The sequence below is a fragment of the Gymnodraco acuticeps genome, unplaced genomic scaffold (genome assembly GCF_902827175.1).
Source record: "Gymnodraco acuticeps unplaced genomic scaffold, fGymAcu1.1, whole genome shotgun sequence".
Classification (NCBI taxonomy): Eukaryota; Metazoa; Chordata; class Actinopteri; order Perciformes; family Bathydraconidae; genus Gymnodraco; species Gymnodraco acuticeps.
In genome coordinates, this window is record NW_022990565.1 from 1,204,869 (window position 1) to 1,232,205 (window position 27,337).

The window sequence follows — 27,337 nt, forward strand, 5'->3', positions numbered from 1 at the left end:
TTGAGAAGAATGTATTATACTGTCATTACCAACTGTCCACCTTTTTCAGCCAGCTTTCAATAAGGAAAAACAGAAAGAGGTCCTTAGTGTTGATTCCTTACATACATTCAGATGGGATCAAATGTCAGTCTTTAAGAGTGTGTTCTTTTGTGCGTGTGTGTCCCAACTGTGTCAATCAGAGCTGCCGGAACTGTCGTCAGTCTGAACTCTCAGCAGCTCTCAGCAACTCTCAGCAGCTCTCAGCAACTCTCAGCAGCTCTCAGCAGCTCTCAGCAGCTCTCAGCAGCTCTCAGCAGCTCTCAGCAGCTCTCAGCGCAGTGTGGTGCATAGAAGCACTCTGTGGAAATATCATTATTTTACAGACACACATAATATCCCCTTGGCTGGCGAAGATAGTGAAACACCATTTGAAGTGGAGCCAGATTAAAGCAAGTGAAATTTCTCAGACTTTAGGAAAAGCAATAGGGCTGTTTTGTGAAAAGGCTGTGAGCAGAATGAAGAGTCCTAACAGACCGAAGGCCTTAATGAAATGCAGTGCAATATAGTCTGACTTGGCTTTACATTTGGGAAATGCATGGCCTTATAAGTGGCAAAAGTTGAAAGTACTTCACTGAAGTGCCAAAAGTTGTTCTGATTATGTGGAAGGTCACGTGTGATGAGTATGCAACCTGATGCATGGGCATGTTAAGGACTTATTCATTTATAATTTTGTTCACTTTAAGATTCACTTGTTATCCCCCCTTAACCATTTCTAATAGGCCTACATAAGATTTGAATTAAAACCATTCCACAAGCCTGAGTTACACAACAGGTTTAAACCAGAGGGGATCATTTTCTTTCTGATTGAAGCAAGAAGTTTTCCTGTTTTTTTCAAATACATCTTTGGAGTTTTAGTTTTGAGTTAGAGTAGTAGTTAAAGGTTGTCCTGCAAGAAATACTTTTTAGTTACTCCTTACCTATAGGTCACAAAGAAGACATCACAAGAGTCTGAGGATATAAAGACTATTGTTACATCATTGATTCATATTGAATACGGTCGAGCCAAGTTTCAATCAAAGAAGCTATTAGTTTCCCAGTCCGAGACAACAAATCCAAATGTTGCCAAAATACAAAGCAGTGTCTGTTTGTGTGCAGGACAGAAAGAAGAAGCCTCGGGCTCGACCTCAGTACCTGTCAACGACCTGAAGGTGATTCTGAGTGTGGCCAGGGAGCAGTATCTGAAGATGACTGACTCCACTCTGCCCAATGCTGCCACCTGTCTGACAGTCGCGCAGGAGAGCAAAGCGGCCAAGAGCTCAGGTATGGAATTTTCACATGCTTCAAAGATGCAGTGTAAAGGTACATGAACACATGTGATTCCAAGTAGTCTCATTTCTGAAACAGTCCACATGATGTCCCTGTGTTTATGTGTATCCTGCACCTTTCCTGTTCTGTATTTAGTTCTGCAGGACCTCACATAAAGGATATACTTGAAATTCGTAAGAGGTGAGCAAGTCGGCTTCAGAAGCAGAAGTGATGATAGATGTAAACATGTAGAAATATTTATTTTAAAGTGCACATCAGGTACTTTTTTCCATTATCCCTGCCCACCCCCTGCTCTGGAGATGGGAATGTCAGTTACAGCAATGCAACAGCTTCTGCAACCATTAGGAATGTCTCATGCATTTGTGTATTTGCGTTGCCTAAAGGTGTGAATGACTTTGTGTGGGCTTTCAAATCACTGACAGGGAGCTCCAGTCTCTTCATATAAAACACTCTGTCATCTCCCGGTACACCTGCTGTATATACTTTCATCATATTTCCGTCCTCCTTGAGATAACCTTCAACCTTCCTGTCTAAACAAGAGAAAAATGTAGTGTGAGCTCAGTTCGTTGACCTTGCTCAAGTTGAATTTGGGATAACTCTTCCTCCATTAGGCTACATGGTGCCCATGTTGCCTGTGTACTAAGTTATATCTTAATTGTAACAGATAATTCTGTCTTATTAATATCTTAAAGATCCTGGCAGTTCTAAACTCTATTTCTTTCAAGGCGCTGTAAATGCTCACCCATCAGCTCTTTTAAATGATTGATCTCATTTGTGCTCCAGCTTTTTGGGCAAGCATTACCAAACAGGGTAGAGCCTCTGAAGCTGAAAAGTTAGATTGTTTTGATCATGTCCATAAAAAACAACTAAAGGCTTGTATACACACTTTAACTTCCTATTTAGACTTGAAAAGTACTTTTAAAATAACTGGGCACAGAATACTTTCTGTCAATAGCTGTTTCACAATAAACAAAACCATATGATTGCAGTTTCAATAAAAGTCAACCTATCAAGGTTTTGAAAGAGAGGGAGTCAACTAATCAATGGCCCAATCCCCATCCCCACAATCACAGAGTACAAAGGCACATTCTTGCACTTTAGTCCCACTCTCAATTCGTGGGGCTCTCGAGCAGACGTTTTGAGAACTTTATGCACACTTTAAAGGTAAAAACACTGAATAAAGTAGTTTCATGTGTTTCTCCAGAGCAGTTCGGCGCTGCTAACCGAGCTAGCTCAGCTTGTTGCTCTGATAACTTAAGATCCAGACGTCCGTGACTAAAATCCTTCATCCGGTTAAATATAGTTAAAAAAATACCAATTGTATAGCATTAAAGTTCAAGAAAGGATGGTTTGTGAGGGGAAAAAACGGTCTTTTCTTCAATTCCTGTATGTTTTCATATCGCAATATATATCGCAGGGGGGAAGAAAATCGAAATGTCAGTTTTTTCCAATATCGTGCAGCCCTAGCTGAGGGTATAACCTGTGATTTATAGGATATATTACACAGCGAGTTTATTCATTAACCATTTTTTTCATTTAAAGGTCACCTATTATGCAAAATCCAATTTCCATGTATTTTATACATCAACATGTGTCCCCTCTGTGTAAAGAGATTCTGAAAGCTTCAGGAAAAAAGATTCACTCACTTTTTGTCCTGATCCATTTATATAAAAACCTGTCTGAAAATGAGCTGATCAGATTTTATTATTATGGGATTCTGCAATGCATGATCTGTTTGGTATTTCGAACACTTCAGAGACATGTTTTGTATATATCTGAGACCTATAATATAATGATGAAAAACAGTATAATAGGGGACCTTTAAATTTGCTTGATGGTGCTGTTAAATAGCATCAAAAATATAGGCTAATACAGACTCAAATAAGTACATTATCACCTCTTTTCCACTTAGTAATGCATGAACATGGAGGATTTAATCAAGCAGAATTTTCTTTTTTACATTAAATAAAAACATCTTTTGACTTTGTCACAACAATGTAATATTGTTCTTTCCTATTTATATCACTTCAAGTCCTTGCTGTCTCTTTTACTCAAGCATTTACCAGCTGTAATAAAAAAACAAGGACTTCAAGCTTTAAAGAGGATATTGGTATTGTGCCAATTTCTGAACTACTCATATTTTCAATCATTAGCTTGCAAATAAAAACGGTTTCATGTGAGACCAATATTGAGAGCGACTGGTTCTTAGGAACAACATAATTCAGTGGGAATGACGACTAAGTCTTGATAGTCCTTCATTGCAGTTTTTCAGACCATTTCCCACCTGCAGTCTGACTGGCCTGAGAGGAGCGTCCTTCACAACATAGAGAACCTGCAGAGGAGACGACAGAAGAGGAGGTACATGAGAGAGAGATAATAGACACATGACAACTCTGTGATCCTAACATAATGTATTTGACTTAAAATTCATGTTGTATGTGTTAGATTTGGTCTGCTAGGTCCAGGCTCCAGTGACAGTCTGCTGGGTCCTAAAGACAGTCAGAAGAGCTCCTCTGCATTACTCGATGCTAAAGAACTTCTGAAACACTTCACATCTGATGGCCTTCCTACTGCTGAGCTGCAGCCTCTGGTCATCAACAGAGGGTAGGTTCACTCCTCTTTTCTGCCTCCATCCATTGCACTGACTAGCCCATACATGTACTGTAACCAGGCCTTCACACAGGCAGATTAATGAGACAAACAAGAAGTTAGGGCTGCTCGATTATGGCAAAAATCATAATTTCGATTATTTGGGTCAATAATTGATATCACGATCAAAAATGTAATAATAAAAAAAGAATCGTTTTATTTCGATTACGTTATTTTCGTAATCGTTGCAAGCCATAATCGTAATTGCGATTAAAATACGATTAATTGAGCAGCCCTACAAGAAGACACAGGCAGACAGGATCACAAGCGGAGGACCAGACACAAAGATTGTTATGAAAAAAGAAAAATAACCATGAAGGAGGGTAAACAGTGTCTGTGTTGTTTTAGGGTGGTCCTGAATGACAGTTAATGAGTCCTTAATGAGGATTTGATTACGACCATTAGCCTGCCACAGTGAGCTTACCTTTTTGTAGAAAAATGATTGAGATGGAAAACAAATCATTACTCTGCAGTTACAGTAGTGCTAATAATTATGTCAGATCAAACGGTGTGTTTTAATTAGTGACATTTGTATTTGTGGTTTAATAAGGGGAAAACAAACACTGCCTTTTCTTTGACAAACTGTTTTGTTTCTCCCACCCTCTCTTTCTTTTTTCTCGGTCCCCCAACCCTTGTCCCCTTCCCCTACTCCTCTATATCTTCCACCTTCTCTTTCTCTTCAGTATTAATGCATTTCAGATGTCACCAGACCTTTCCCCTGGAAGAATCAGCCAGATGCCCTTCAACCAAGTCTCAGTGTCACATTACCATGGCATAGAGTAAGTTCCTATAAACTATAGAGAGACCTTCAGCTGAAATGATATTTTTAATTGCAGGCAACTATTAAAGCTTTATAATAATTGGCAGAAACACAACAGTCACTAGGCTAAATGTCTTCTTTGTTAAAATGATCCTTTTATTTTTTTTCTTGTAGGTACTGCCTGGACAACCAGCGGTCCTTAGAGCGAGATCAGGGCTTTGTTAAACTCCAGTCCCGTCTGATTCGGTACGAGACCCAGACCACGTGCTCCAAGGAGCCCTGTGCCCTCCCCTTCACCCTCAGCCCCGCCCCCTCCCCTGCTGTCATGTCAGAACCAGGAAGTGTACCGGATGGAGAAACTCTGCAGAACGCTGATGTAGCGCGACTTAAGCGCAGTTCGTGGGACACGGACATTGTCGGAGGTTATCCTCGAAAGAGGTATGACCATGGTGTTTGCTCCTAGTTAGCAACAAGAATTATTAGAATGACTGGATTGTGGTTTATGGATTATAAGTGTTAGCAATGTTTACTAAGTTTGTGTCTTTGTGTGAATGATCCAGGCTGGTGAAGTCGGAGAGCAGCGAATCCCTCTGTTCTCAGAGCAGCGGCAGCAGTGGGACACACCCGGTCATCAGGTCTCTACGACAACAACCCAGCAGATCCAAGTCCACATCCTCAGGTAAACAAAAGCTTTGGGATTCTGTTTTACAGCGGGTGGTAGGACTACTGTTGGTACTGCATTTTCCACAAAATACTATTCAAAACACAATTCATTCCCATCCCCAGAGCAGAGGTAAACATTACTCTACTATATTAACTTTCCTGACATTACCCCCCAGGTTTGGTGACTCTTCCCTCTGCTGACAAACCTAAACCTGAGCAGCTGAAGACACATCATGAACAAACAGAGGACAACGCTTCCAAAGAGTCACGCTCCCAGAAACACAACAGGGTGAGTTATTCTGTGTGTGGGTGTCTTGTCTAAAAGGGATGATGTGCTGTGTCCCAAAGAAAATAGGTAGTACGATTACTTCATACAATGGTTGCCCTGGACTTGGTACATTACAAAAGGAACTAAAGAATATATTGCAAGTTTGTACTAAACATCAAATACACTTACGTAAACAACATGAGGAAGAATGCAAAGGATCGTTATTGAAGTTTCAGGTTTCCTCTCAGTCATAACAAAGGCATGTTGTTTCCTTTTCACCTAATTTAATGTTTCAACACCTTTTTAAAATATCAACGCTCCAGTAACATGCTAATGTTAGCATTGCCTCAGTATCTGGAGTTAAACACAAAAGGAGCCTTGTTTGCTGGACAGCTGTGGTTCCTCTGCTTTTGTTTAATGGGTAGAAGGATAAATCGCTGAGACTAAATAAATAAAGCTGCTAATGAAGGCAGGGGCACTGAGTTGTGTTCACGGTGCCATCTGAAAAGTTGGTTGTTACCAGCGACATGTTTCACCTCTGTATAAAGTAAATTGGTATACTGGCACATTTCCCTAATGATGACGAACTTACAATACCTTTTATCACATTTTAATGATGTCGCATTACACCTGCAATTCTTCAGCAGTGAGTCATTTCATTTCATTTCATTTCATTTTTCATTTAAATCTTTATTTCGAAAAATAACAAATGTGAAAAACAGAATACCGTATTGTTAAAATACAGTATTTATCCACATTCATGATAATATTTATATATTCAACAAAAAAAGTCTTCATATTAATAATAATAATAAATCATTTGTGTCCGAAAGGGAGTAGGAGGAAGCAAATGCTTATTAATTCCCACCCCTTACTTTATCAATGATTGTCCTTTAAATCATTATGCAAGTTATTCCTACTTAGATTTACATACATATACAATAATTTCTCATCTTCAATCACCTTTCTTCATTCTCATAGTTTTCCAAAAAAGTGTTTCTGTACATCCTTTTAAACTGAATTATGCTTGTGCTTTGTTTGAACTCCTGCTCCAAAGCATTCCATAAAATCACCCCACAGATTGTTATTCTCATACTTCTCAGAAGTCAAATGTTTTCATACTTTTAAATAAAAAACCAAAGTAATAAATCGTAGTTTTCTTTTAATATCCACCTTAAATTTAAATAAACAGTTCTTTAATGGAATCAACAAAGTGTGTAATGCTTCCACTTACCACAACAAACTACATACAGACAAAACTCTCCGTCTTTTGAATAGCACTGAAAGTTGTGCAACAGCTCCAGTTTAGATAACTGCTTTATGTTTTGCATGTGATCACTGTGAATGTGTGGGCAGCATTATAATGTCTCCACTGAGGCACTTTAACGAATAAACTATTATCATATCACCTGCTGCCTGCCTCCACAGGCACCAGACACTCGTTTCTCTCTTGTCTTTTGCATATTTGTGCAGTATAGTGTGAAATGACAAAAAACATATGCGGATACATGCATGATTACACACACACACCATTCCACACACACACACCGTTTATTTTGTCTCACGTACAGCTCACAATCTGCATACCGACCTTGACTTGTTCTGATTCCTGATTACCATGCAAACAGGCTTATCATCCAAACTGAAGAAAAGGGAAGAGCAGTTGGCCCCATTCAGAAATAATGATAGCAGTTTATTCAGGACAGAGATTAAAAGCTGCCTTTTTCCTCATGAGGCTGAATGGCACAGATGATTCCTCACAATAATGTATGATGTTTCATCACAACAGTCGCTGTGACAAGATTAAAGGCAGATTTATTTATTTCAGGAATGTGTTTTCCGGTAAAATAATGGTACGTTTGTAACTGCGACCTCACACTGTGAATGCAAAGGTGTAGAATTCTGTGCAAGGACGTCCTCCAAAGTCAAGACTATTTGACTTCTCTTCCTTTTTAAAAAGGACGCCGTGCTAAAATTAATTTCTCTGAACCTGGTTAGCGTCTGGTGCTGAGGGAATAAACACAATTCTATTCAATGTTTTTACAAGTGTATTAAAAATCCCTGTCTGTTTGTCTTTTGTGTCCTCAGATGCTGCAGGAGGTAGTGGCTAGAACAATCAAACACCATGGGATCGCTGCAGAGCATGAGTGCTTTGTGGCCTGCAGCAAAAGGCTGTTTGATATCTCCAAATTCTATCTCAAGGTTAGTCTGAGAGCTGCCCACACACAGTCAGCGCTGTCCTCTCACTTTGATACTTTCTTTATCCCTATACTCCTATCCTATCAAGGACTTGTACTGCATTGACCATATGTCGTGTCAGAATGCTAATAGGAACAGTTTGAAGACAGCCTTTCTGCTATTATTGCCGAAAACCCCATATTTTCATGTATTCTCTTTTGTGCCTCTTCGTAAATTGGATTCAGGTGTTTTTGTCTGATAGAGTACAAATAATGGAGAAAATAAACAAGTTGCCAGCAGTGGCGGGGAAATACTATAAAGTTGTTTTCCAGAATCACGTCATTTTATGATATACTCTATTTTTTATATAATATAAACATTATCAATGCTGTATTAGCCTATATTTTTGATGTTATATCTAGCAGACGTAGAGCTCATATATCTCCTTGTTAGACGGTTGAATATTGTAGGAGATGCTTGATTATTTATTTTATTCTACGTTTTAGTTTTAAAGGTCCCATGTCATGCTTTTCCGGTTATTACCCGTCCCCTTGTGTGTTATGAAGGTTTTTATGCATGTAAACGGTGTGCAGAGTCAAAACCCTCAAAGTACACCCTGTAGCGAGTAAAACTCTAACACAGAAAATACCTCCCGAAAACGCCTCGTTGAAGATACGTCATTGTCCATTGTTTACTTCCTGGGTATTGTGACGTAGGAATGGCCAGTAGCCGCGCCCAGAGCTATGACGCGATACGGTCATGCGTTACCCGGAACCAAATGGACCAATCTGTGGAGCCGTTACGTTACGTCCGCAGAGCTGTTACGTTAAGCCCCCGCTGATTGGTCCAAATTGACCAATCCACGGACTTCCTCACACACTCAGTGCAGGCAGCTCTGCTGATTTCTCCTCCCTGCCTGCAGGCTGATAACAGACAGTTGGGATCGCGGCGAAATTCTCTCTGCAGACCCATTCTCACAGCGTTTATCAACCTTTTTCTTACTCAATATCAAGCCACACTTATTGTTTTTACTTCGGCTGTGACTTTGTGTGTGCTCAGGATGAGTTTGGATGAGTTTGGCTGTGTATCGCTAAACAAGGAAACAACACCTCCACGGAGCTCAGTGCGATTCACAACGTCCCGACCAATCAGAGCACACTGTGCTCACAGGGAGGGTGGGGGCTGGAGCTATTGGAGCTACAAAGAGCCGTTAAAGGCAGAGAGTGAAATTCAGTCATACAAGTAGTTTACAGAGATGCTGTATGAGAAACCAATGTGAGTTTGGAAAATTGCACAATATAAATCTATTCTAGTAGACCTCAACAATGGAATTATGATTGGAAATGGCCATGACATGGGACCTTTAAGTGTTTTTCTTTATATATATATATGAATTCACCCATTTATTAATTATATGTTTTGGGGGGGGGGGGCTGGACCCGTCCAATTCCAGTTTTGGAAAGTCTGCCGTGGTTCCATTCCATTTCATTTAGCTGTGACGCTCAGCGTCACCTTGTCGCACTGCCACTCCAACATCCAATCACAGGGCTTGATGACTAATCACGGGGTTTGTAAAGCAAGGCGGATGTTGTAGTCCCAAACGATAGCTGGGGATTCTGGGTAGTGTAGTGGCTTCGGAAACTGTAGTGTCTTAACTCCGAAAAAACTATTTGTTTTTCTGAATCGAAGGTTAAAAACACAAAAGCATTGTACACAATTTAAACCAATCAATATACAGTAGGGTATTGTGTTCTCATCCTCCTTGTTGTGTGGCCTTTAAGCAAAGCACGAGTTGTTTTTTTCAAATAATGACACTGTATAATTATAACACAGACAAAGTGAACCTTTGCAAGTTTAGAAAAACATGTCCTCTGTACATTTTATCTCTACTGTGCTAAATACTTTTATCCGATTACAATTTCCATTTAGCCTAAAAACAATCCTATTTTAAATGGCTTTTTAATTAGTCTTAAGTCATTAAATCCCCCAAATTCTCACAAATACTACAGAGGAAAATACTCAAATAGGCCTTTTGCACAGAAGAGGTAGAGCTCATATTGTAGGAGATGCTTGATTTGTTTATTTCATTCTAGTTTTAAGTGTTTTTCTTCGCCTGTTTTTGTACACATTTGGCAAAACTGAATGCACCATGCTTTATAGGACAAGCATGCACCGGGGGTGGTTACTACACTCAAGAAAAGAACAAACATTTAGTTTTGCATGTAAAACCCTAACCAGACGTTTTACATATAACTGTCACAAATATATACTGGAAAACAAAGTACAAGTACATCATTTCCCTTTAAAGTGTAGGGAAGATAACAGAAATGGAAAAATTGTATTTTGAGTTTCTTTACTTGAATATAGTATTTAGATAAATGTACTTTCTTTTTTTCTCACTGCTGTTCCACATGAGTCTCTTCCCAGTTAAAATGTGTCAGTCAGTGACATAAAACATTTGATCTTTATGATGTAAACCCCATGCAATTTGACTTTACTGTCAGTATGAGTTATTTCCCCCTCTATTGTTTGATCCCAGGATCTGAAGACATCTCGGGGTCTCCATGACGAGATGAAGAAGGCAGCCAGTAGTAATGTTAAACAGGTAACCACACCAAACACCAAAAGCTCTCCATCTGTTCGTTGCTCTGAACCTGGACCTGCTAAAAGTGATTTCCTCTCGTTTCAGGTCGTTGACTGGGTGTTGGAGAAGACCTCAAAGAAGTGAAGGCGGTGTCGAAGAATAATTGGCGAAAAACATATTTATTTTTGTTTTATAACAAGGGTTTCACCTTTTTAAAACAACCTGCACCTGTTGTCAATTTTTTTGTTTTTAAGCTTTTTTGATTAGATTTAAATTGTAACGTTAAGCCTATTTTAATGAACTCAATCCTTTATTTAATTTTATTGTGTCACTACGAGTGACATATATTTTTTAATTGTTGTTGTCTGTGCATATCTATGCTGATATACTCCAACAGCATAAGGTTGTCTTTTCTATGAAGCAATTTTCAAACAAGATTTTATATAATTTCCCCACTTGTTTGTTTCTAAATACTCATATTATATATATTTTATCGCTTTATAAATGTACATATATTATCTTTTAACTTTCTGTTACATAATAAAATATGTTTTTCTTATTTTGTGAACAGTGTGACTTTCTGATAACAACCGGAGCTTGTTTGGAGAAAATATATGAGTGTGTGTGTGCAGTGTGTCCTGTCCTGAGAAATATGCGTGAGATGGTAGCTGTTATTCAGACGGTGAAAACAAAGCGAAGAGCAGCGCAGTACATAATGCACTGCGATTATCAGTCAGACTTTGTACAGACTGATGGGGAACACTGCAAAGATTTCTGATGAGATGCGACACTACCTGCCACTACGGGCAACAGTTCCTCTGAGAGTAGCTGGCTACAGGTTTCTGGCAACAAGAAAACAAATCTCCTCCATGCCATGGTAACATAAGGATCTGCTTAGTCTTATGCATTGTATAGTTTCATTCTGAATTGGCATAGTGTTACCTGCATGAATAAGATGACTATACAAAGACAATTGTATGACTATGCACGAGAATCCAATTTCTTCCTCCCCAAATATGCTGAAAATAGCTGGTGGACTTTTGAATTTACTCCCATTTTATTTGGATGCAGTTTGTATTGGCAACATTTTGTATTTTTTTTAATATCTTGGTAATGATTAGGAATTTACCTAATGTGCATTAACATTTACCTAATGTTCACTTAAGCCCCACGGTCCGTGGGGCTTAAGTGAACATTAGGTAAATGTTAATGAACATTAGGTAAATTCCTAATTAAATTCCGGTTCCGGGGCCGAAATCGCGTCATTTGCATGAAACAACGTCTAAGGAACCTTAATATTTAATAAACTATGAATATTTTATATCCATATAACGGGAAAAAACTCTTAACTGATCTTTTTCATGTAAAAACAAAAACAAAACACAATGCTAACAGTGACCCTCTGAATTAGCCCCGAGCTAAACATGCTAACCTATTACTGCACCGCAGTGGCGAGCCGTCAGGGCCCTCTAGGCCCTCTGTGAGGGCCTAAGATATTCTACAAAATAATATTTAAAACTGCTGAAGGGTTAAATGAAAGAAGCTCGTGTCTGCGAGTTACTGTGAAGAGAGGAGCTGTTGGACGTCCAGGCGGTCCAGCTATGAATTCACAGAGGGCCAGCTATAGTAACTGAACGAGAGAGTAATGTCAAATGACAGTACAATTGACCAATCATATCTTCCCTCTAAATGGGTGGGTGTTATTATCGCGGACTTTATGACAAGTTCCGCCCGCTGTGAAACTTTTCTTGTTTCCATAACAACAACTTCCTGTCAATAGCGTTAACTCGCCTTCAAAATAAAAGCTTGCCAAATTACACTTAAGACATACAACTGCAACGAAAGTAACAAACACAATGCAATATCCTTTTCAATTTCAAAGAACACAAATAGGGTTATTTACAGGTGTTGTTTTGTGTGGTAGAGGGTCGCTTTCATTGATGCGTTTTGCACCCCGGGCCGTTGTTTTGATATTCCGCTGAAGTATACGCTGTGACGTAATGACTCGAGGGTGGGGGTCAGAGGGCCTAGGTATAAAAGTCACGGCTCGCCACTGCTGCACCGAAAATCACTCCTAGCTCCCTTATTACTTAACCTAGCTGCACATCCAACACATCGTTTATGATCGTAAAGACACATAATCTAACGGTGCCCACCTCAACACTGAAAGATACAAACTCGCGACGTTATCAACAAAAACGTACATCAAAACATGTGGCACTAGGTAGCCTAAAACGCTTACCTAGGTCTTTGTCTGGTCAAAACTGGTCTTCAATGGCATTAAAACGATGCTGTAGTTAATCCATAGGTTAATATCCAATGTGACTGTGTCCCCTTTGAAATGTTCTGATAATCTATGAGCAGTAAAACTGCAATTCCGTTTTCAAATATCAGAGCAGGGCTATTCCTACGCTCTGAATCAAGATTGCATGCGCAGAGACGTCATCTTTTTTTTAACATGAGTGTGTGCGGGACGATTTCCCTTCGATTCTATTGGCTCTAACGGTCAGAAAGAGATGTCACATGTCAAAATCGAACAAGGGGGGCCAGAGATATGGAAAATCCACTCTCATGTCCCCAGAAGAGGTTCTTTTTGCTAAATCTGTCTAAAAAGGTAAAATATCACTTGTTTTGCATCAATCTTGATACAGGGTACTTATTATATGTTGTACTTTGGATTACTAAAGCTTTTAGTCTACTAACCCATCATCCAAGTACAACACATTTTTTGGACAGACCCTATAATTTACAGTTTTTTACCATGTTCAATCTGAATTTTCTTTAAAATAAAAAACATATAGATTCTGACTTTTCTACATCCAACTCACAGGTTTATCATTACTTTGAGAAAAAAGATTATTAATTTAACCCTTTTAGAAGGGAAGATATGGTCATTTGTTCTGGGAATGTTATTTTCGAGCCTGAAACCTGAAAAACAGGCTTGGGGCTTAACAGGGTTCACAAAACGAGTATGAGGTCGGTATCACAGTTGAAACTAGTATATTTAGTTTCAGGATAGGCACTGGCATTAGCTCAATGTACCCCCTTTGAAAATACATATAATACAAGCTGCACTTTGTTGAACAACTATTGCTACTTTCAAGGCAGCTGTGACGACCCCTCCCCCCTTCTGCCTGGCTGTGCTCCCTGCCTTGCTGTCCTCTGGCAGGTACTGGGAGTGTTGTCCTGTTTGTGCCCGCCCATCTAGAGGCGGAGCCTCAAGAAGGTATAAAGGTTGCCCAGCTGCAAGGATCAGTCTCTGATTCTGATCCTGGCATGCTGCAGCAACCTCAGCCTACAGCCTGTGTTAGGTTTGATGCTCCCTCCAACACCCTTCCACACACACTACTGACAGTCTGATTCTTACGTACACTATTCATCAGAGGTGTTTTTCTTTAACCTGTTAAATAAACAGATATTTGACATTTAACTCTGTGTGGCCTCCCTATTTGTTCCAGCCTTAAAGAGCCTGTGACACGAGTTTCCCCCATCATCCAAACCCATCAATTTGAGTAAATATTGTCCCCTTGAAAACCGTTACTGAACTGATTTTGGATATTTGTACTTTGATAACCATGTATCTGCCCTTCAATGTTGACCATATTCTGGATCTTCTTGGGATTCTTCAAGTCCCGCCAAATTATGTGTGACGTCATTGCGGGCACAGCGCTCCAGCTGCACCGTTCAGGATCCCAGCATCTGCATGTAAACGCACGATGGCGCACACAGCAGCAAGCTAAAACAGCGATGACAGTTTAATTTTGAACGTGTCTGAGAGCTCATATGAGGCTGAAGGATCGGTTTATGTTGTATCTGTTAGAAGTTTAGGAATTAGGTGCATCAATATGGGCGATCAAACGGTCATGTAGCCAGTGGTGGACTGGGACTAAAAATCATCCCGGGACTCTCGACCGGCCCACTTCGGTGGCGCTAGTAAATTCTCAACGGGGGGAGTGGGGGATGTGCTAGTGACCCACTTCGGTACCGGCCAGTCCGCCACTGCACCCAGCCCACGTAAACTGTCAACGGGGGGAGCCTCGCTGCGGGGAAACGGTGGACCTAGTGTCCCGATCGGAGTGGGAATAATAATAATAATAATCCGTGCATTTTATCCATTAATTTCCCCAACATTGTGGTAAAAAAAACACACGTTTAATCCATGTTGGTGTACTACAACTACAAAAAGCATCGGTTTGTTTTCTTATCAGGAAATGCAGACCGGCTCAAACGATTTTTAAATCATCATCCTCACGATCATTTAATGTATCATATGTTCGCCGAATTGACATGAAAGCACGAATAAATGTAGTTTCATCCACTTGAGTTTACAACTACAAAAATAATCGATTTGTTTTTATATCACATCCTACGGGAGGAAATTCAGCAGCTCTCACTACCGATTTTTAATCCTAATTTAATCATCATCTTCACCACGATCATTTATGTTTGTGTTCACCGAATTGACATGAAAGCACTGACAAATATGAATATACTGTAGTCAACTTCATTAAAACGTTATTAACGTGCCTAAACTCAGTAATTCACCATTTCTACGCATGACAACACACTTTGTCCGTGTTTGGCTCTCTCGCCGCACAGTGAAGCGTTCCCGCATAGACGTCACTTCCGGCTTCCCCCAAAACTTAAAAATGAGTCGAAGGAATTTCCCCGCGATGTTCGAAATTATTGATATTTATCGGAACAGTATCGCACCTTCTTTTTTAAACTGACGGTTCGAGATTACTAGTAGCCCAATATTTCATTGCACAACAGTTGTTGGGAAGCTGTCACAGGCTCTTTAAGGCAGGTTGTAACAAGTGGGGTCTCGTCCTGGATTATTTACGGTGCTGGATAAAGGGCATGGTGACCTATTTCAGTCGGGGAGTGTTCACACAGCTTGTTGGTTGACTGAGTTTTGAAAATAGGTCAGGTTGGTCTTACTCACCATTGTGTTTATGTCCAAGGCAAGCTATGTTTTCCGGTATTGCTGTTTTGTGTTAAAGGCTGTCAAATGTTTGGAACCCTTATTCCTGTTAGGTATAAGCAATGAGACACAAGCTGTCTCCATTGTACCTTTTTTTGTTTTTGTTTGTTATTTTTGTGTAGTAAGTGGCTAGAGCATTTGCTCGGGTGCACTCCATGACTGCCTAGGTGATTTTCAATTGCTGAGAATTAACCGGGTCACTGGGCTTTTGTGCTTAAAATCCTCCCACAATTCTACACGAAGACTAGGGTTGAGTGAGTCAGTAAGCATTTGGTAAGGTAGTTAGCCAGAGGAGTGGGGTCTCCATATGTAAAGCTGTCTTTCACTATCAGTTACTGCTGGAAAAACCTTGCCTTGGTCGGTAAACAGTTAAATGGCTTCTATTGAAGATTTTGTTGAGTCCCCAAATGAGGATTTGTTGGGTACTTATAAAAAAGATCAGCTTTTGAGAGTGGCTGACCATTACGGTCTTGAACTTCCCAAAAAGTTGAATAAAGAGGAGTTGTTGGTAGAAATAAAGGCACAGTTAGTGGAAAAAAGTGTTTTGTCTGTCTTTCTGGGGCCTACCTCCCAACAGTCAATTGAGTCAGGTAATGTTTCAGGTGTGGCTCCAGTCCTGTCTGGACTTGGGATTGGACTATCATTTAAAAAACAGAAAGAGCTTCTAATGCTACACTTGGAACGTGATGTGGAGGTAGAAAAGTTGAGACAAAATGCCCGTCTTCAGGAAGCGGAGATGGCTCAAGTTCAGGTTAGACAAAAACTAGACTTGGAGCGCTATAGATTGGAGCTGATGAGTGAAGGTAAGCTTCCATCTGAGACTAGGAGAGCTGCAGAGACTGTAGGTCAGGTTCCTGTAAATCAAGCATTTGATATTGCTGTTAATTTGAGGATAATTCCGAGGTTCAACGAAAAGGACCCAGACATTTTCTTTGTGTTATTTGAGCGTCTAGCAGAGGCACGAGACTGGTCTGATGTTGAGCGCACCCTTCTGCTTCAGTGTGTCTTCCCTGGAAAGGCCCAGGAGGCTTTCGCTGCCATGACTGCTGAAGACAGTAGCAATTACCAGTTGGTGAAAGCTGCTGTACTTCGGGCATTTGAGTTAGTAACTGAAGCATATCGACAGCGCTTTAGGTTACTCAGAAAAGAGAAGCAAGTCACACATGAAGTTTGCTTGTGATTTAACCACTAGTTTGAACCGTTGGTGTGTTTCCTCACAAGTTAAAACTCTGGAAGATCTGCAGGAGCTTATCTTGCTTGAGCAATTCAAAAGTACCTTGCCTGACCGTGTTGTTACCTACATTAATGAGCAGAAAGTAAACAGAGTTTCAGAGGCAGCCAAGCTGGCAGATGAGTTTACTCTGACCCATAAAGTGTTTTTTGGCGACAGCCGTGGTCGTGGAAATGCGGGATACAAAGAGAGTAGTGAGGGGGCTCACTACAGTGAAGGTGTTGCAGAAGGAAAAGATAAATTTCCAGTTAGGATTGACCGTGGGAATCGGGGTAAGTTTGACCCCAATCGTATCTGTAATTACTGTTTTAATAAAGGACACTGGAGAAACGATTGTCCTTAGTGGAAGAGAAAGTCTAGGCCTGGGGCTGTGTCTGGCAAAAGCGTCTGGGGCTGTGGCATTGTTACGTGCAGTGGAAAGGGAAAGTGCCATTGCGGCTGTGCGGAAACACTCAGTCCTCTTTATCTGAATCGGTAATTCAGGCTCCTGTCAGTGAACATGAGGAGATAGACCCTGGTTATAAAGCTTTTGTGTCTGATGGTTTTGTTTCACTGGTCGGGAGTAAAGAGAAGGTACCGGTAAAGATATTAAGGGACTCAGGGGCGTTGGACTCGTTTATTGTTGGTTCTGTGTTACCTTTCTCTCCTAAAACAGACACCGGTTCCAGTGTTGAGGTCCGGGGGATGGGATTAACCGTCTTCTCTGCTCCACAGCATAAACTGACATTAGTCTCCAGTCTGCTGCAAGGGGAAGTGGTCAGGGGAGTGCGTCCTTCTCTGCCTATGGGGGGGCATACAGATCATCTTGGGAAATGACCTGGCTGGTGATCGGGTATGGCCTGGGTCTCCAATCTCCCAGGTAGAAGGTGCGAAGTTCCCCAAAACCCCTTCTGTGATGCCTGCCACCGGTGCAGTAACACGTGCTGCCAGCCGTAATGTTTGTGACCTTACAAAAGATAAGAACAAATAATCTGTATTTCCTCTGCCTACCTTTCCTTTGCCTTTGTCTTGTAGCGACCTTGGGAATGAGCAAAATAACGATCCCACCCTTCAGGCTCTGTACAGCCAAATTCTACCGGATTAAATGTTGAGTCATGTAACTGAGCCACAGCGAACAGAATTAGTTGATCTAATCAAACGCCTTATATGTTGGTGTCTCTTCCTCCACCCTTTTCATCTGGACATTAGAAATGTCAAAGGTGTGGATAATACAGTGGCTGATGCCATGTCCAGGGCTATAACCTCTTAGGTTAACTAGTGTTTTTCTCCCTGCAAGGGTGTCTGTTTTTTCTGTTTGCCCTCTCTTAAAATGCTTCTTAGGTACCAAAGTTGCTGAGGGGTTGAGCTAGATACTACAGATGTGCTTGCAGGTTGTATGAACATTTCAAGATTAACCTTGTTTTGTCTATTGTGTTTTGTGTCTGTGATTTTGTGCCCGAGGTTGGAGGATCCTAGTGGGTCCTCCATTTTAAGGGAGGGAGTGTGATGACCCCTCCCCCCTTCTGCCTGGCTGTGCTCCCTGCCTTGCTGTCCTCTGGCAGGTACTGGGAGTGTTGTCCTGTTTGTGCCTGCCCATCTAGAGGCGGAGCCTCAAGAAGGTATAAAGGTTGCCCAGCTGCAAGGATCAGTCTCTGATTCTGATCCTGGCATGCTGCAGCAACCTCAGCCTACAGCCTGTGTTAGGTTTGATGCACCCTCCAACATGCTACAACACCCTTCCACACACTGCTCACTCTACTGACAGTCTGATTCTTATGTACACTATTCATCAGAGGTGTTTTTCTTTAACCTGTTAAATAAACAGATATTTGGCATTTAACTCTGTGTGGCCTCCCTATTTGTTCCAGCCTTAAGGCAGGTTGTAACACAGCTGATTGGAGAGCTATAGACTCCAAATATAGTGTCTGTTTTCCCTAGCAGACAGTCTCCATCTGAGGGTCTTAAAGGGCATGTAAACTGCATAACCTGACATTTTCATTTTGTGGGAATGGACTGAGTGTGGTATCCATCAGCGTGTGGGAGCACCACTGAATGTCAGGGTGAGTGGAGATAATACAAGTTATATTATCTGCATGTGCTTTTTGTATAGCAGTGGTCCAACAGCAGAGATAATACAGTTTACATTGTACCTCGTGCATCTACGTCACTCACGACTCTTTGGTAGAAATTTACCAAAAAAGGAAAATAAGTATGTATGCAGGGGATACGACAATAAATGGTGCCACTTATCACTCGATTGGTATGGAGAGACAGTGTTTCCCACAGAATTTGATTCTATTTGTGGGGGCACTGCACAAAAAAAGAAAAGCCAAAGGCCCCTTAACCTATTCGGGTTGCCCACGCATCCACCCCCCCCTCAAATAACAAAATACATGTAAGTTCATGGCTACTGTAGCAGACAACGTTCTTGTTGCTCTGTGTTGCGTTGTTAATGAGTGAGACACACCGGAGTTGAGGATCTGTGGGGTTTATTCTCCCAAAAATATAATTTACAATTTAGGCATTTAGCAGACGCCTTATTCCAAAGCGACTTACAATGACCAATTACAGGGACATTCTCCCAGGAGTAACCGAGGGCTAAGTGCCTTACTCAAGGGCAATTGGTGTTCCAGGCAGGATTTGAACTCGCAACCTTCCGATCATCAGCCCACCTCACTATCCATTAGACCACCACCAAAAAAAATAAGATAATATATATTTTTTTTTTTATGAGATCCATTTGTGGCGGACCATATTTAATTGTGGCGGCCCGCCACAAATAAATCAATGTATGGGAAACAATGAGAGCTAAGAATAACCTAGTATGGAGAATCTAAATGTTTTTTTTACTGTGTTAATAAAAGACTGAAAACTGACAAGAAATTCACAACCTTAATTTTACAGCATGTATTGCATCATGTTGTCGCAGTAGTCTTGGTTTTAATTCCAGGACCCTAAATGATTTACAGATATGTTCTGTGGGGCCATTAAATGAATACAGCAACAAATAGATGAGTGGGCCATCTGTTGTTGCTGCTGCTTTTTGCAACATGTAAAATAAATGTTATTAATGGCCGTGGGAGGTTCTTGTTCTCTGGATTTGTCTTTTGACCGATGGATGAGAAAAGAAAAAACAAAGAAGAACGATGGGGACAATGTTCTGGAGCAAATGTATGCAACTGAAGAGGGTGGAGGAGGAAGCAGATGGAAACCATTATTCTTATTTTGAATCTGTTTCTTTGGACAAATACAAAAAAATGCAGTTGGCAAGTGCAGTTCCTCAGATGAGTATTGTGTACTGAGGAGTTTATTCATACAGTAGGGTATTGCGTTGTCATCCTCCTTGTTGTGTGGCCTTTAAGCAAAGCAAGAGTTGTTTTTTTCAAATAATGACACTGTATAATTATAACACAGACAAAGTGAAACTTTGCAAGTTTAGAAAAACGTGTCCTCTGTACATTTTATCTCTACTGTGCTAAATACTTTTATCCGATTACAATTTCCATTTAGCCTAAAAACAATCCTATTTTAAATGGCTTTTTAATTAGTTCTTAAGTCATTAAATCCCCCAAATTCTCACAAACACTACAGAGGAAAATACTCGAATAGGCCTTTTGCACAGAAGACATTAAGACTTGTCACAGTAGCAACAGCACAAGTGTACAATACAATGAATGAGGCTGAATTATGCTCTCACAGCCATAGTTTCGGTTGTTGAACAGTTCTGAACAGACTGTGGACTATACAGACTCGACAGCTAGTGTGTGATGTGTGAATTAGATAGCAGATTTTGTAAAGGTGTATCAGCGTGTGACATCGCTCATTTTGGTGATAAAGACAGTTGAACACATCAACAAAATTTGATGAGAATGGGGAGCCATTAAGATTGAATTACAATCATGATTGCTATCTGGCTTGCACTGCCAGACATCTGTGATGATGGAGGACCGGCCTGAACGTGACCAGACATCAAGTCACCAACTTCTGACACACATTGTATTTATACTCTTTTCACTCTTTCTTTACTTTTTCCTGTTTTTAAAAGCTTTATTTTTATGTTAAATTACACTTAAAGAATTTTTTTTAATTGTGTTAAATAGCCATAGCGTGGAGAGATGTTTAGCTTAGCTTTGCCTCAAGACAGAAACTATTGCAAACCCCTATGCCTCTGTACAAAGCAATACAATCTGCTTGCTAACACCCATACTCCGTGATGACCAAGATAAATGTGATTTTTATACAAAAATATTTGTAAAAGTCGAATGGTTTTACAACAGAGCTACTTTCAGACAGAGCTGATTGTTAATGTACTTTGCTGTAAATTAACTTTCATTAAATTCTTCTCTTTCACATTCAGGGCTTCTTTGTCGTTTCCATCATGGTGTTTGGCCTTGTGCTTTGACCAGGGAGCATTGACCGATTCTAGTGAGAAATGTACCATTACTAGATCTCTGTTTGCTTACCATTCCAAATTATTACTGCATCTTTATAATCCAGCCTTGGTTCGCATATTTATTAACTGGATTTAATTAAAGTAATGTTTGCTAGTGAACAAGCTGAACCTGGTAATACGATGCTGTGTTTTGTCTCCAGCTGCAACACCTCATTGACCTCCTTGAGCTGAATAAGGTATTACTGCTGGTTGTTAATCAAAGCTGTATTTAAAAAAGACAGGTTCAGATCAATGGATGCTAAAGATAAAGCGCAGAATGATAGCTTTCTGCATTTACAGTAAATCACAAACATTTAAAGATATAAATGTACCATACATTTTGTAACCTTCTTTTAGACATAGGGGAGTAATCGGGGTATTCTTATTTGCCGATCCTGGATAAAGAGGAGCGACGGCTCTTAATGCAACATGGAAGGTATGGAGATGCTTTCTACTAAAGGTAAACCATATAATAAAAACAAATCAGTATGCTGTTGTAGTACAAAGCCTTAAGGGAAAAGTAGTTCGAACTGTTCCAAATGACCATGCTCAAAGGTGGGGTAGGGTAAGACAACATAATAATTAAAAATGGATTACTACACAGACATTCAGACAACATTCCTTCAAATGTATTAATTCAATCATGTGTACTTTAAAACATTGACAAAAATGTGTTTACTTAATGTTTTACCATAAGCTCTGTTTTGGAACACAGACTGAGAGGAAGTTAAACAGATTTATTGTAATGTACTTCAGAGGTCATGAGATGGCTGGAGACGGCAGGAAGGATAGAGATGTCGAGGCAGAGTGGTTGAAGGTGTTGCGAGGAAACATGAGTTAGCTGGCAGGGACGCAGACAGGCTTGCTGGGGTCCTGAAGCTCAGAAGACAAACAGAGAGAGAGTAAGAGACACACTGGCGTCATGGAACATAAAAGGAACGGGGAAAACAGTAAAAACATTAGGAGAGACGGGGCGCAGCCAAGACACCCAACGCTCCTTTAAAAAAATATTACTGCAGACTGCAGTACATCCTGTCATTGTCACAGTGTCATGATTCAGTTTGTAATCTCATCACCTGATCCTCCTGCATGGGAACGTGTTCTCTCTCTGCTTGAGTCAGCTCAGATATCGTCTCCCTGAGTTTTTTTTGTCTCCTGTGATGTCTGTCTCCCACTTATCGTTTGCATACACATTTTAAATATGATACTGATTGTGAAAGATCAAAATGGAGCGCAATACAACCCTGGATTTTTTGCATGGTCCTGGTCCCTGCTTGTCAGTAGGAAGGTATCCTCTGCAGAAGCAGTTGAATTCCTGCTCTTCTGATGGTAATGACAGGATGTTCCCGTGGTGTTTGAAGGGTTAAATGTCAACTCTTCAAACTTCCACTGGTACTATTTTCATGACAGCTTGCCACACCCATGGGACCCATTGACACACGTTTATAAATCTATCATAGGTTCACATGACAGAGGAGAAGGTAAAGAACACCCTGTGTGTGTGTGTGTGTGTGTGTGTGTGTGTGTGTGTGTGTGTGTGTGTGTGTGTGTGTGTGTGTGTGTGTGTGTGTGTGTGTGTGTGTGTGTGTGTGTGTGTGTGTGTGTGTGTGTGTGTGTGTGTGTGTGTGTGTGTGTGTGTGTGTGTGTGTGTGTGTGTGTGTGTGTGTGTGTGTGTGTGTGTGTGTGTGTGTGTGTGTGTGTGTGTGTGTGTGTGTGTGTGTGTGTGTGTGTGTGTGTGTGTGTGTGTGTGTGTGTGTGTGTGTGTGTGTGTGTGTGTGTGTGTGTGTGTGTGTGTGTGTGTGTGTGTGTGTGTGTGTGTGTGTGAAAAAGAGAGATGGGTGTGCGCATGTGCTTGAACTACTTTATGGGGGTTTATATCTAAATTGTGTAGGTAATGGTGGAGGGTGAGAACATGTTGGGCAAAGGGACTGAACATGCATTTTAAGATCATTTATTGGGAACTGAAAGTGTTTATTCTCCATAAGGGAAGCAAGGTCAGCCATGATCAGAAGTAGTCAATTTCTGAAAGTAAAACTGGCATCAATTTGGTCTTTTTTTATTTTGCTGATATAAACTAAAGAAGTAAAGATGATTCCAAAAGCTCCAAAGTTCCAATTTCAGTAGTCTTGGGATGGATGGATGGGACTCTGGTGGGTAAAAATGCAAAGGTGTTGATCCCTTTAGCCAACTCTACAACAAAATAATGAATAGAAGTGTGTTATTAATTCCGAACTGTTTATTTGTCTGCTGTTGGGTTCTACTGGCATGCAAGCTAAATGTTAGGACACATGTTTGTTCATTTGTATTATTGACTTCACAAATAATTCATGTTTAAGTACATTTTGTATCTAGTCTTAATACATGCTCAACCTTGATATATAGTCTGATATATTTACCTTGCGTTTAAAAGGCCTTCTTAATATGTTACGTTTTGTACTAGGAAGACTCATATGACAGAAAGAGGAGATAATGGAAGCCTGCTTTAATGCAGGAGGGAGATGTAGAGAGGACTGATCACTGGAAATAAAGGATCAAACCTTACAGAGAAGAAGAAATAGAGTAGTGCTTTTAGTGTGAAATTACCAGTCACATGCAGAAAAACAGGTTGGACCCCTGTGTGTTTGAAGTGTCTTCCAATCCCTCAGACGTGTTCCTTTGAAAAGCTTTTAAAAATATAAAATATATGACACATTTCAAAACCCATGCTCTGCTTAACTGAACAGACTGGCACTGCTGTTCAGTTCAGCCCAGAGTTTCTCAGGGACTGATTGTGTCATGAACTCATGACTGTTGTGGAACTATTTTCCAAGGCCCATAACTTTGACCCAGTTTATCAGTTCAAACTGTCCTGACTGAGCACACGCACCTCGTAACCTTGGCTGCTGTGCTCTGTGTTCTGTCTCCCTGTTCCTGCCTGTTGGCATCAGCTGATAGAGGTGTTATGATTCTATGTTCCTGCCTGTTGACGTCAGCTGATAGAGGTGTTATGATTTTATCTTGTTATGCAGCATGTTGATGATGCTCTCGGGACTAGCTAAATACATGGGTCCGGGGTAGAGTTCTTTAGAATTGACGTGGCAACCCACCCGTGCAGTCAGACCGTGACTGCTGTGACTTGTGATGTGAATCTCTCCGGCCGAAGCTCCAAATAAACCATCAGTGTTTGACATCAAAGCTCCTGCTCTACCGTGTCTCTTTCCTGAGTCGGTGACTCCCACTGCATAGCTACACAGAAGTTTCCCTTACAATGATCAATAATTTAATATTGGGAGAAATAATTAATGCATAGACAAGTTATCGACAAACATCATTATTAAAGGTTAAAGCGTCTGAGTAACATCCAGCAACTCTACATAGACCAAACCAGTGTTTTTGCATGTTGCACTCACCCACCCTACACCCTCATTTCATGAAAATAAGTCATTAGTAAATATATTTCATAAACAAATCACTACATTTTGTTTTTATTTTTAAGTCATGATGTAGTTAGGTAACGTACCTTTAGAATGGTTTTCAACTTTTGAAAGATTTAAAACGTATAACTGGATTACTGGATTAATGGATCAATCCACTTGTAAAGCAATCTGAAGAACCACACTTTGAACTGAACTGTGTAAGGTAGCATAACAAAACCTCCTTCCTTCTATCCATCCATTATTTCTCTTTTCCCCATTTCAATTCCAGCAGTCTGTGAGACAATAAATACATCCATGGACAGCTCAACTTCATCTTCCCCCACCAACCTCGCACTAAACACCTGCTCCCTATCCCCAGAAGTTTGAGGAACTCATAACTTCTGGGCAAGGGTGGTTTTGAAAAAGTGGTCAAATGTATGAAACAAGCCACTGAGCTGACAGACCATAGATATTGCAAAAAAACGATGATGTTCAGACAGGAGGTGGGACACACTGTGGGTTTTGTTGCCACAATTGCAACTACACATTTGGAAAATGGGGTTGGTTGGGATGATTACTAATTGACATGGTAGTAACACAGGACTGTTTGCTACGCTATATATTACATATCTACACCAAAGAAGAAATCAATACCATGATGTTTACAGTATACTGTCCAACAACGTCAATGGGCACCACAGAAAGTGAACTCGACATGATATTTACTTCTTAATCAAGGGCAGCATGGTGGCTCAATCAGTAGCATTGTGGCCTCTCAGTAGGGGAACCTGCTGCGGTCAAAAAGTATTTGATTCGTCATCTCAACTTCACAATCAGCCCTTCCTTGTCCAATTTGGCGTTTTAATGTGAGCCACAGGAAAAATAGAAACAAGCCGCCTGACAAAAGCTCAGGTCAAAGCGGCACACTGGTTAGAAAAACAGTGCATTTAAATGGATGCCCCCACCGTTGCATTGAGTGAGGACATGGTGTTAAACTGGAATGTAGTTTGTGAGCTTTTCCAACCAGGTCACTGAGTTTAATAAATGTATAGGTTTGTCAAGATATTAGTGCAAGTTATAATTACAAAGCAAGGAAACTGAGGCGGGAGCAAAATAGGGAGCAAAACTAAATAGATCAATATCTCAATGCCGTTACATGTAGTGTCCTGTGATCAAATGCATGTTTCTTCACATAGTGAATTTGATAGCTAAGCTGATAACTCAGCAGACACAAACTGGTCTCTGATGCATTATGAGTGAGGAAATTCAAAACTATTTGGGCACTAAAAAGCTTGGGCCTCCGTGTGTATCTGCCCCGTGATTTTGACCCACTTGAACATTCCATGGGTTATTTCTTAATCCAGGCTATACCCTTCCACCAAGATTCATAAAAACTTAGCCATAGCTTTTTTCCTTATCCTGTTGAAAAACAATCCCAACTGAAAATATAACTTCCTTGGTGGAGTTGATGAATCTCGGTAAACAAAAGCACACTGCAAGAGAAAGAAATTGGGTCATCTCTTTACTCTGTCCCTGTTGTTATCTGTTGATGTACAAGAAAAAGGACGAGTGACCATCTTGGCAACATACACAAAATGGACACAATCACATGACAGGACCCTCCGTCTTACATCAGAGGATGAGGACGTGTTTGAGAGGTAATGTCGCTGCCTTGACCCTCCCACTTAACAAGCGCCGTACCTCAAGCTCTGTTAATCTAAAAAACAACCGCCCACATACAACCTACATATATGAGGCCTTGAATCATGAAACTATGTACTCACACATGGACATACAAAGTACCGGTCTGTGGGAACCTGATGATAAAGGAATGTGTGTGTGTGTGAGAGAGAAAGAGAGAAGGGAATGTTTTGCGATGCCACTGCCAAGTCCCAGTACCCCTGAATGCACACCCATCTCTTTTTCACACGCACGCACGCACACACGCAAACACACACAGTTTTCTCTGATTGCTAATTGATTTGGCTCTTGTCCAGGCCCCTCAAAATGAAAAGCTAACACTCCAAGTCAATACGGCCCTCCCTTACTCTCTCAATGAAAAATATGGTTATTAGTGAGCGTGCATGTTCATGCGGTTGTGTGTCGAAATGTCATTAGTATAACATGTCATTTTTTGTGTTTGAGGTCTTACAATTGGCACAAATGCAGCTTCCTGTCCGCCCCAGTGGTAAACCGTGACCTTGAGTGGTTTGTGTTTTTCTTTCATGATGCAACAATTGCTACGTGCAGACATTTAGTGTCCCACTGAGACAGGTTCAATAGCAATCTGAACAGAAGGGAAACAGTGATGAACACAAAGAGGTGGGAACAAATGCTAGTAAACTATAGTAAACAATGTCAAGAGTTATGAATGTGTTTGAAGTCGAAACTCTTCACCCTCAATTACAGGAATGTGTCCATCCATTATTGTGTGTGTGTTTGTTTGTGTGTGTGTGTTTGTTTGTTTGAGAGGAGAGTTGCCAGCTCATTATCTAGGAGCCAAGTAAACAATGTCAGAGAGTTACGACTGTGTTAAACGCTGCCTACAATTCAATAACTCTAAAGTTATTTGGCTAAAGATGTGTGAATTCTTCCTGCTGAGCTGATTAATAAAACTCTTCCCAAATGATGGTAAATTGTCACTAATATACAGTAGACTAGTACACCACATTTCAACTTAGCCGCCCCGTATAAAATATATAGTAATGTGTGTCTACAGCATTTGAAATCTGAAAGTACAAGAAGAGAATAATATTGTATTACTAGGAACCAGTGTTATTAACAAACAATGTAAATGTAATTTACATTTAAATGACTTAAATTAAAACCCAGGCTTTTTCTGTTGATTTGTATCTGCTGCTGAGCAATGAATAACAAACAAGGGAAGATAAAAACTCATGTCACTTTTG

General features: G+C 40.5%; 1 protein-coding gene across 2 annotated transcripts in view; it reads left to right on the forward strand.

Moving 5' to 3' along the window:
- Positions 1-10,966, forward strand: part of mtbp (MDM2 binding protein) — a 31,670-nt gene extending 20,704 nt beyond the window's left edge. For both annotated transcript variants that reach the window (XM_034227783.1, XM_034227784.1), the window contains exons 14-23: positions 1,135-1,299; positions 3,570-3,663; positions 3,751-3,909; positions 4,638-4,733; positions 4,889-5,152; positions 5,275-5,393; positions 5,554-5,666; positions 7,734-7,847; positions 10,363-10,428; positions 10,513-10,966. In XM_034227783.1, the coding sequence (XP_034083674.1) occupies positions 1,135-1,299; positions 3,570-3,663; positions 3,751-3,909; positions 4,638-4,733; positions 4,889-5,152; positions 5,275-5,393; positions 5,554-5,666; positions 7,734-7,847; positions 10,363-10,428; positions 10,513-10,551 (1,229 nt within the window). In that variant the 3' untranslated portion in view covers positions 10,552-10,966. The remainder of the gene's footprint in view (positions 1-1,134; positions 1,300-3,569; positions 3,664-3,750; positions 3,910-4,637; positions 4,734-4,888; positions 5,153-5,274; positions 5,394-5,553; positions 5,667-7,733; positions 7,848-10,362; positions 10,429-10,512) is intronic.
- The last annotated feature ends 16,371 nt before the right edge of the window (positions 10,967-27,337 follow it).